This window comes from Equus quagga, chromosome 11, assembly GCF_021613505.1.
Source record: "Equus quagga isolate Etosha38 chromosome 11, UCLA_HA_Equagga_1.0, whole genome shotgun sequence".
In the NCBI taxonomy this organism is placed as follows: domain Eukaryota; kingdom Metazoa; phylum Chordata; class Mammalia; order Perissodactyla; family Equidae; genus Equus; species Equus quagga.
In genome coordinates, this window is record NC_060277.1 from 75222059 (window position 1) to 75233016 (window position 10958).

General features: G+C 51.8%; 1 protein-coding gene across 4 annotated transcripts in view; it reads right to left on the reverse strand.

Moving 5' to 3' along the window:
• The window catches only part of LOC124247960 (galectin-9C-like), a 12191-nt gene extending 6510 nt beyond the window's left edge, over nt 1–5681 (reverse strand). For all 4 annotated transcript variants that reach the window (XM_046677860.1, XM_046677859.1, XM_046677858.1 and 1 more), the window contains exons 1-4: nt 5574–5681; nt 2617–2708; nt 1469–1670; nt 520–630 (exon numbers count right to left, since the gene is read on the reverse strand). In XM_046677860.1, coding sequence (XP_046533816.1) covers nt 520–630; nt 1469–1670; nt 2617–2708; nt 5574–5612 — 444 coding nt within the window. In that variant the 5' untranslated portion in view covers nt 5613–5681. The remainder of the gene's footprint in view (nt 1–519; nt 631–1468; nt 1671–2616; nt 2709–5573) is intronic.
• Nucleotides 5682–10958: the final 5277 nt, after the last annotated feature.

Genomic DNA, 10958 nt, shown 5'->3' on the forward strand with positions numbered 1-10958 from the left:
GGGAGGGGTGGTTGGCCAGGAAGGTGCTCAGGACCACATGGAGGGGCAGCGGGGACTATTAAGCTCCAGTAGGTGACAGCAGGATGGTCCTCTCTCTCTCTCTCTGTCTACACACCTTTCTCTTTCTCTTTCCCTCTCTCTCCTGCTCTCCTCTCTCTCCATCTCTCTCTCTCTCTACCTCTCTGTCCACCTCTCTCTAGCTCTCTCTCTCTCTCTCCATCTCTGTCTCCCTCTCTCTCTTTCTCCATCTCTCTCTTCTCTTTCCATCTCTCTCCATCTCTCTGTCTCTCCATCTCTCTACCCCTGAGGGAAGACATTTGGGCATGGAGAGACCTAGGAGTCTGGGAGATTGAGGCAGCTGTTTTGGACAGAGACAGTGACACCAGAAGGACGGGACAGGGGAGTTAGAGGTGTGGCCCCAGAGTCATCCGGGTTTGAGCTCACCTGACAGAGCCTAGGCACAGCTAGACTGAGCCCTGCCCCCACCCCCTGGGACAGGTGCCAGGTGGACTATCTGACCTGGAAGCTGATGGAGAACAGCTGCACGATGCCGTTGATAGACAGGGTGTCCACGCGGTGGAAGGGCACACGGTGTGGGTACTGCACAAAGTGGCTCCCGTTCAACATCACCTGCCAAGAAGAGCACAAGTTCCAGGAGAGGGGTCCCAGGCTCAGGCGGGGAGAACATTTGGGCCTCAAGGACCCCTGCTTCTAGAAATTAAGACCGGCATCTGGTTTTCACATCCATCCCCTGCAGGTTGGGGGCACCAACCGCCAGAGCAGTGCCAGTTGAATGAACACACGTGGGATCCAAAGGGCATCCACACTCAATCTCTGCTTGCTCTGCTTGTCGGCTTTTTAGATCTTATGGTGGTTCATTTATTGCAGTAGGTTTGTGTGTCTAATATTGCTCAGGCTGAGGCATTATTTAAATATGCCTAAAAATGTTCATAGCAAACAGAGGAGAGGTGACCTCGGGTTGCACATGGAGGGGATGGGAACATGCACCTTCACGAAGAAGCGCAGACACCAGATATACTCAACCCCCTCCCGTCTTCCCAAACCCAGAGACAAGGCAAAATAAGCCATTAATAGAACCTAGATAAAGGCTGCAACAATGTTACTGAAAAACACATGATCTCAGGACCTGGATGGACCAATGGCTACAGCAGAGGAATGGAATTAACTCTGATTTTGAAGACCCAAGAGGCCAAAAAACACCAAGGTAACTTATCTGGTTCTTAGTTCCTGAGGAAAAGAAGGAACAGGGGCACCTGTAGATGCAGGTGAAGGTGCGTAAGGAGCCTGCAGCCATCAGTAACACCCTTAAAGGAAATGGTCCTGTCATCTGTCTATGGTGTTGTTCAGCCAGATCTCAATGGGTGTGACTATTTCAAGGCTCTTCCCCAGGCCTGTTGGCGCTGAGGGGACAGGCAGAGGGAGGGAGGGGAGGAGAGCTCCTGCTCACCTGGAAATGTGAGCTCTGCACCAGGAAGATGAGCTCAAAAGGACTCCCCCTCTGAAAGGGCAGATGCATCTTCCTCTCCTCCGGCCCCCAGCATCCGTTCTGCTTCGTGTTGCAGACCAAATAACCGCCGTTTTCAAACCGAGGGTTGAAGTGGAAGGCAATGTCATTGTCGCTGCTGCCAATCTGAAAGTTCACAGCAAACCTAGACAAGGGAAATCAGAGAGTCACCAGTAGCCTGGTTTCCACCAATGGCGGGAAAGCGGGGGGGCCTCGCCTTTGACTGGCATCTGTCTGGGAACTTGTATAGGACCTGCCTTCCTCAGTTTGTTGCCATCCTTTAGTTCACCTAATTAGCACTTAGTGTGTTTTTGGGCAATTATTGCATTTTGCCTTTACAGTGTGCTTTTTCTAGAAATAAGTCGATAATGGGTAAGGAATAGTATTGATGCTAGCAGCAAGAAGCACAGGTCTTGGAAACTAACTATAAACTTGAGTCAAAGATAGAAGTTGGGAAATGTGTCTAGAAGAGCCTTCAGCACCAAGTGGACACTCATTGGAGGCCGGCCCACGTCTGCTCAATTGGGAAAGAAGAGAACAAATTTAAAGGATATGTGAAATTGATGGGAATATACCTTCAAAGATGGGGTCTAAAAGGGGAGGGGTAACCAAAAAATAAATAAAATAACATGCAAGGAGAGGCAAGGATGAATATGAGCTCTCCAGGCATGAGAACTTGCATCAAATTACATTTGATGGCAAGTTTAAAAATTTCAACATTAGCCAAATGCGGGTTTGGAAATAGATGAGGTCAGTTATGGGAAGTAGAGGAAGGGAGATCTTGCGCGTCTGGGTCATGGTGTGCAGAGTTCAACCCTGTAACATGATCGCCTGCCTCTGGGCTTGCCCGCTTCTCTCCTTAGGCTGCGAGCTCCCATCATCCCTATGTCTACAGGGACTCTATGTTAATGGTGCCCGCGTGCTATTGGCAGATGGCAGTGGTTCCATTCAGTGTTGGTAGGGGCTGGGCCCTACACCTCCGGCCTGTCCAGGTGCAGGCAGCTCGGACGGTGCTGGGTGAACCATCCTGAGCTGACAGGTGCCATGGTTGCTAAGGGGAGAGGCTGCAGAGAAACCACAGTTCCAGGTACCTGGTTCCATTGAAAGGTAAAATGGTGCCAATGACGGTGATCTGAAGTCCCTCCTGGAGACCCCCTTGGATTTTCCCAGAGAAGGGGACAACCTGCAGAGAGAAGACAGATTCTCCTCTGAAACCTCGAGAAGGAAACAGCCGTGCTGACACTTTCTTCTACTTTTTATTTTTTCTGCTTTTTCTCCCCAAATCCCCCCAGTACATAGTTGTCTATTTTGGTTGTGGGTCCTTCCAGTTTGGGCATGTGGGACACTGCCTCAGCGTGGCCTGATGAGCTGTGCCATGTGCACACCCAGGATCTGAACCAGCAAAACCCTGGGCCGCTGAAGTGGAGCGTGCGAAATTAACCACTCCGCCACGGAGCAGCGCCCCCAGCTGACACTTTGGTTCTAGACTTCTGACCTCCAGAAGTGAGAGAACAAATTTGTGTTGTTTTAAGCCTGGCCAACCAGGCTGCTGGTTGAATTTGGACCAGTGTGTGAGTGTGTGTGTTTGTATGTGTGTGTGCGCGTGCGTGCGTGCATGCGTGTGCATACACGTGTGTGTGTGTGAGGGAGGGATCTCGGCAGGCAATGACACTCTTGCTCTGTATGGCGCAGGAGGGTGGGTTTTGTGCTGGTTGTATGGTCCACAGGCCTGGGCTTGCCTCCAGCTCCTGTGCTGGCAGCTCTGCTGTTGGGCGGTCACTGACCTGTCTGCACCCAGTTCCCTCCGTGGGACGGCGGCACCAGAGCCCCAGCCTGGCCGTGGTCTTAGGAGGATTAGACGAGGAGCCGCCTGGAAAGCCCTTGGCTCGCAGCCTTGACAGCGGCCGCTGTTGGCATCAGGGTGACTTCATCCCTGTGCCGGCTCAGAACTGCTGTCTCCTCTGGCCGTGCCTGGAGCCTGAGAACTTTTCCTTTCCTTCCTGTCCAGAAGTGCAGACAGCAGAGCCAGGCCCTACAGGCAGAGGGTGGGCAGCCTCCTTCTGGAGGCCCAGTGTCACCAGAGGGCCCCCAGCCCCCCTGGCAGAGGGAGCTCACCTGCAGGAGGCTTACCGCCAGAGGGCGCTGCTGCCCAGAGGTCCCGAGGCCCTTCTGGTGGCGACCTTCCCTGTCTGCATTACCTCGTTATCCTCACAACCACCCAGGTCATTATCAGTGCCACCTTCACAGACGAGGAAACTGAAGCACGCAAGGTGTGGTAACTTGCCCAAAGCCACACAGCTGGTGAGTGATAGAGTGGGGTTTGAACGCCAGCACCCATGCTTGTAACCACCACACAGCCTCCTTCTCACCATGAAGCACAGAACATCCTGGCTCCTGGCTCACCGAGCACTTCCCAGGACCAAACAGCGAGTCCTGTCCTGCCTGTGGCCGCAGCCTCGTCCCGGGCCTCTGAGGAGCTGGGACTGAGCAGCGCAGCCGGCCGTGTGCCTTTCCCACCATACTTTGGAGGCAGGAGTGTGGTCCCTGCTGTTGGAGGTCAGCGGGTCCCCAGGGAGCCCCCGGCGCCCGTGGGGACTCCACCCGTCCTCTTTCCTGTCCGGCTTCCAAGGCCCTGTCTGAGCTCTATGCTGCCCACAGGAGGACTGTCCTTCTGATCTGAAAAACCTGGCTTTTTTTTTTTTTAAAGATTTTATTTTTTTCCTTTTTCTCCCCAAAGCCCCCCGGTACATAGTTGTATATTCTTCGTTGTGGGTCCTGCTAGTTGTGGCACGTGGGACGCCGCCTCAGCGTGGCCCGACGAGCAGTGCCATGTTCGCGCCCAGGATCCGAACCAATGAAACACTGGGCCGCCTGCAGCGGAGAGCACGAACTTAACCACTTGGCCACGGGGCCAGCCCCAAAAAACCTGGCTTTTGAATCCAAGGACTGGAAAGTAAAAACCAATCACCAGAAGGGTAGAGTGGCAGGGCCTGGCTGGGGCTCCAGGGCCCCCATCTGATGGAGAATGTGCCCAGGGGGACACATTCTTCCTGGAGGCTCTGCTGCCTGCCTTCCCCATTGTCACTCTCTGTGGGCACCTCCCTCCTCTGGGGTAAATCAAGTCACCTTCCTTCTCTGTCTCTTACAATTGGGGACCTGTGTCCTGTGGCCCCAACCTCTCTGAGCCTCAGTTCTTCCCTGTGTGACTCGGGGATGACAAGCCTCATGGGGTTGAAACGAGGCCGCCTGCAGACAGGGCCTCCACACAGGTGGCACAAAGGTGCAAAAGGCCGCCCTCTGTGCCCCACACTGCAGGGACAGCCCCACTCCTCTCAACCCTGAGACGGCCCCTCTGCAGACACCCTGGACCTGCCCTGGCCTCCTGACCTCATTCAGGTAGCATCAGCTCCTCAGGAGCCTTCCCTGCTGCACCCAGACTCCTGCCAACACTGAGCCCTTCTGAAGCCGTGTGTGCCGGGCGCAGTGCAGGCACCCTAGAGATGCTGCCTCCCTCCATCCTCACCCCAACCCTGGGAGGGGGACAGGGTCACCCCATTCTACAGATGTGGAAACTGAGGTACACAGAGGTCAAAGGAACTTGCCTGAGGTCATCCAACTAGTCAGTGGCTGAACCCAGGAAGGCCAGCTCCAAAGTAAGTGCCCTCGACTGCCATGCTGGGTTGTCACCCTCCCCAGAAGTCCTGTTACCGCCTTCATGCAAACAAAACATCACTCTTCTAGTCATTACAGACACCTGTCTTCTACCCCCTCCACCAGGAATAGGACCAGGCCCCCAGAGGGAGCTCAGGAACCCTTTGTCACACGCACGAGTCCTGGTGCTCATCACCCTCCAGTCCTGAGAGGCACAGGGGAGACCAGCGTGGAGCAGAGGCTGTGTCAGGATTGCCCCATCTGGCGTTGCTGCCCTTCTTGTGTCCTCTAGGATGCCCCCTCCCCTGCCCCCTGCCTCCCAAGAGCTGTTTCCTCAGAGCCCCAGAGCTGCTTCCCCCAGGCCAGCACTGCCCCACGCCCACAGCCCGGCACTCACTGGGTTCAGGTAGGGAGGCTGGGCACAGATGAAAGCCATCCCTCTGCCTCCTCTGTGGCCACCACTGCTTTTCACACCAGGAGGGCAGTTGTCTGCACTGGGAAGGACTTAGCGAGGAAACAGAAACCAAGGCAGTTTGACAAGTCATTCAATGGGGAGGGGCCAGGAGCAAGAGGAAGTTAATCTAGAGAGAGGCAGACTGCTGGGGAAGGAGGGGCGAGGGTGGCACCCGGGGAGAGGGAAGTGGACATTCCTCACCCCAGTGACCCTTCCTTCTCTCTCCCTGTGTGATCCACCCCTGAGACTGAATCATATCTGGTTCACAGAGGTCCAAAGAGCCTGACCACACTGACATGACTGTGAGTTTCTAGACGATTCTGCCCATTAGTATGTAACTATCTCCTGAGGGTGGTCGGTCAGTGTCCAGAAAACACTGGAGCTACTTTACAGGGCCTTTGTGGCTGGACATGCCTGTGTGCATGGTGGTGATGAGGGGAAGGCCTGGTTATACCCATTTTACACACAGAGAAACTGAGGCTCAGAGAGTCTAAGGGCCATACTCAAGGTCACACAGCTCACATGTGGCAGCCTGAGCTATATGAGGATACTTAGGTTCTTGAAAAAGTATGTCTCCCTTTTAAAATTCTGTTCCTCTTATACAAACATAATCATGTAGAGAGAGATGTTTTGCAAAGAGAAAGTGTCATAATGGATGGAGATTGTTGTCCAGGAGTATTGTGGTGCCCTGGGAGCTTCTGAGCCCCTCTCTATGAGTTTATCTCCTTCTTCTCTTCTCTTTCCTCCCTTTTTTCTGGGCTTCAGAATGGAGACAGGAGAAGTCTTGCACATAAGAGAACATCCCAAGTGACATGGGGGTGGGGAGACATATTAAATAAACTGTCCTTCATTGGCTCTAGCACCTGGTTAAGGGACATGATTGATGAGAGAGACTAGCTGGATAGGCTGGGTCAAGGCAGTGAGGGTGGGTTGGGAATGTTGATATCAAGCAGGTCGCTGCAGTGAGGTAGGGAGAGGCCCAGGGGTCAAGCCAGGGATGAGCAGTTCGGGGTCATTCAGGCCCCAGTGGGTAGAAAGCGCCCCAGGGCCGCACATCTGTCTGCACCCCTCTTCCTTCTTACCCCTTGCTCAATGCACCAGAATTTGCAAAGACTGACTTCTCTGAGGTGCTCCCATAGACTGAGGCCACATGTCCCCCCTACTTACCCTCCATCCCCACCATATTCCTGGATCCCCCAGAATTTGACTGGATTTAAGGGGCAGAAGGCACAGCTGGAGCAGAAAGGAGGAAACAGAGGGGAAATTCTTTGCAATTCTCTTTGACAACAGGGACAACAGGGACAATGTCATCATTGATTGGGATAGGAAACAACTGGAACTCCCATTGGTTGCCTGGTTGAAGTGTAAAATAATGTAACTTTGGAAACTTCTTGGTGGATTGTGGTGCAGTCAAATATCTACCTCTCCTGTGTCCTGGCTGTTCTACTCCTAGATATTTACCCAAGAGAGGTAAAGACACATACACATGTTCATACCAGCTTGACTCACCAGAGCCCCAAACTGGAAAAAATACAAATGTTCGCCACCAGGAGAAAGAAGAAGCGAATTGCAGTATTCATACGATGGAATACCCTCAGCAATCAAAAGGAGCCACGGACATAGGAAACAACATCAATGAAGCTCACAGTCGAGCAGAAGAAGCCAGACACACATGAGCAGGTCCCGTGATAACAGGTCAGAATAGCGATTTCCCTTGGAGGGGCCTGAGGAGCCTTCTGGGGCTGGCAGTGTTCTGAGCTGAATCTGGATGGCAGTCACACACCTGTTTAGGTTAGTAAAAACTCATCCAGCAAACTAGATCTGTGTATTTTACTCTATGTACATAGTATGTCAATAAGTTCTTTAAAAAACCCGAAAGACTCCCCGAGCCCAGGGAGACAGGGGGACAGCTAGAGTACCAGAAACAAGCATTTGGGGTCACCATGTACCCCAAAGGTGGGTGAGTCACAGTGACTCCAGCCGTAAAGGAGAGCCCCAGGGCCCTCTGCTCCCGTCCTACAGGGAGGGACAACAGTCAAACCCAAGGCCAGTGAGTTTTCAGACTAATTATGACACTAGGGAGGCATCTTCAACACACAGTGCCAGGACACAGTTGACCTGGGCAGGCTGGCATCACTGTGGGGTCACCACGATCCAGTCCCAGGGCCTCGTTCTGGGCTAAAGGAGGCGGGAAGCAGACCTTGGGAAAGTTCCATCTCAGAGCTCTGTCACTCAAAGTCCCAGAGAGTCTGAGGCTCTCTGTTCTCTGCACTATGGACGGAAGGGTCTGTTCAAAGTGTGAGTCTGCCACTTCACACCTGTTAGGATGGCGACTGTCAAAAAACCAGAAAGTGACAGGTTCCTGAGGATGTGGAGAAGGAGCCCTTGGGCGCTGTTGGTGGGCAGGTCAAATGGTGTGGCCTCTGTGGAAAAGGTGGTGTGAGTGCCTGACAATAAGCTTTGGATCGCTGAGGCGTCCGTTTCAAAGACGCCCAGCTTGAATAAATGTATCATCAGATGTAGGCCACAGCTAATCTCAAAACAACCAGGTGAGGAACGAGGCTGTTCCCACTATGAAGTTCTGTCTTTCAGAGAGCCCTGGGGGACCTAGATAACTGACCAAACGAGCGACCCTGCTCCTCCCTTCTTCCCCCCTAATGCCCACCCAGTGACCCCACCCTTGGGAATGGAGCATCTCTGGATTTTGGTATCTGTGGGAGTCCTGGAACCTATCAATAATCAATACAACAAACAGACAACAAATCACTAAGGAGATGGGTGATTTTAACACTATGAACCCAATTTAATTGTCATTTATGGAACTGTACTCTCAACAACGGTAGGATATACCTTCTTCTCAAGCACACATCAAAATCACATCAAAATCCCAGCAGAGTTTTTTCTGAAGGGTCGGGGGGGAATTAACAAGCTGATTCTAAAATGTATATGAAAAGGTAGAGGATCTAGATGAGTCAAAACAATCTTAAAAAAGAGAAACAAAGAGAAACAAAGATCAACGATCATTTACTCTATCTTCATTCCATGACTTACTCTAATGCTCGTCTAAGCAGGATAGTAAAGTATTGTTGTAAAGACAATTAGGTCACACAGAATAGAAATTCCTTAAATGCACCCAGACTTATTTGGTCAATTGATTTTCAACAAAGACGCCAAAGCAACTCAATGGGGAAAGGAAACCCTTTTTTTTTCCATTGGCACGTGAGCTAACAACTGCTGCCAATCTTTCTTTTTTTTTTTTTTTTCTGCTTTTTCTCCCCAAATCCCTCCGGTACATAGTTGTATATTTTAGTTATGGGTCCTTCTAGTTGTGGCATGTGGTATGCCGCCTCAGCATGGCCTGACGAGCGGTGCCATGTCCGCGTCCAGGATCCGAACCAGCGAAACCCCAGGCTGCCGAAACGGAGCCCGAGAACTTAACCACTCGGCCACGGGGCCAGCCCCAGAAACCCTCTTTAACAACTGGTGCTAGACACACTAGCTACGTATATGGAAAACAGTCAACCTTGATCCACAGCTCACCATACACAAAAAATAATCTAGAAATGGATCATAGATGTAAATGTAAAACCTAAAACTATAAAGCTTTTAGGAAAGAAACATAGGAGGTTGTCTGTATCCTGAGGATGGGCAAAGCCTTCCCAGACAGCACCCGAAAGCTCACAACCATGAAGGAAAAAAGATAAAATAGATTTCATCAAATTAAAAACTCCTGTTCATCAACCTGCTAAAATCGCTACAGTTATAAAGACTGACAACACCAAATGTTAGCAAGAGTGTGGAGCAACTGGAACCTTCACTAACTGCTGGGGAGAGTGGTAAACCACACCACAAAGGTAAGCTGCGTTGGAAATTGTTCTGGTACTTTCTCATAAAGTTAAACGTACCTTCCTTACAATCTAGAAATTCCACCCCTAGGTGTTAACCCAAAGTAAATAAACTCGTATGTCCACACAAAGACCTGTGCAAGAATTTCATCGCAGCTTTGTTCATAAATAACCCAAGTGTCCAATGGAAAGCAGGTGGATGAACAATCCTACTGCGGTCATACAACAGAACACCATGCGGTAATAAAAGAACAAACCGCTGACAAACACAACAGAGAGAAGTCTCAAAAATGTTCTGCTGAGACAAAGAAGGCAGACACAAAATGTGCACACTGAATGCTTCCATTTACAGGAAGTTCTAGAACAGATGCAAGAAATCTGTGATGAAGGAAATCAGACAGTGGTTGCCGCTGGAGGAGTAGGGGTGGCCTGACAAGGGGCTGGAGGGATGTTTCTGGGGCGCTAGAAATGTTCTCTATCTTGATAAGAGAAGGGGCTACTTGCATGTGTGTACCTGTCAAACTCAGCAAACTATACACGTGGATTCCGTGCTTTTCACTTGTACAGAAAGTCCACCTCAATTTCTAAGAAATAGCCTGAGATCGGCCCAAGGAGCTCAATCCCATGTGTATTTCAAAATTTAAAAAAAGCACACAGCCAGCCCTGCTGTATGTCAGCAAGAGAGACGGTGAGGACGGAGAGACACTGTATGTCACCCAGGAGAGACCATGCAAAGTGAGGTCCCCAAATCGTCTTCCAGCCTGGACGGACCACCTCTAGGCCTGGGCTGACTCTCCCCATGGCCTGGGAATTCAAGGAGGAGCATCGACACGCGGACAACACGCTCCATCAGCAGAATCTTCCCACCGCCTTAGCGAAGGCCCTGCTCCAGCTTTCACGCTACTTCTCTTAGCCTCTGCTTGGCAAAGGCTCACATGGGCTCTGGCACCCAGGTTGTGGACAGGGCGAATCAAAGGGCAGCTGGGCTTCCTGGGAGTGACTCCCTGAGAGCCAGTGATGAGCCCCACCTGCACCCAGGCCCGCCCTTTGTCCACAGGGGCTGCTGCCTGAGTCACTCCTTCCCCATCAGGAATGGAAACTGAACACTTCTTTGGAGGAAAGGGGAAGGAGGGAGGAGGCTTGGCTTGGAAGGGGAAGGACACGAGGACCCCTAGTTGGGGCAGAGAAGGGACCCTGGCAGGGCAGGGTGGCAGGCTTCCCCTTGGCTTGGCCCCCAGCCACTTCCCGCCCCTCCCTCCAGCTGAGCTCTCATTAGCAGAGCCGGGCAGGGCAGGTCTCAGCCTGAGGAGAGGGATTTAAACTGTTCGGAGCTTGGGAACCCCTTCCCACTGGAATCAGTTGTTTTCCAGGAAAAAGTAGGGTGCAGATGCCACCACTGCAACGACGCTCCTTTGAGCCCTCAAGCAAATATTCCAAGCACTGGAGGAAGAGAGGAAACAGTTAGCATAGTGACACTCCAACT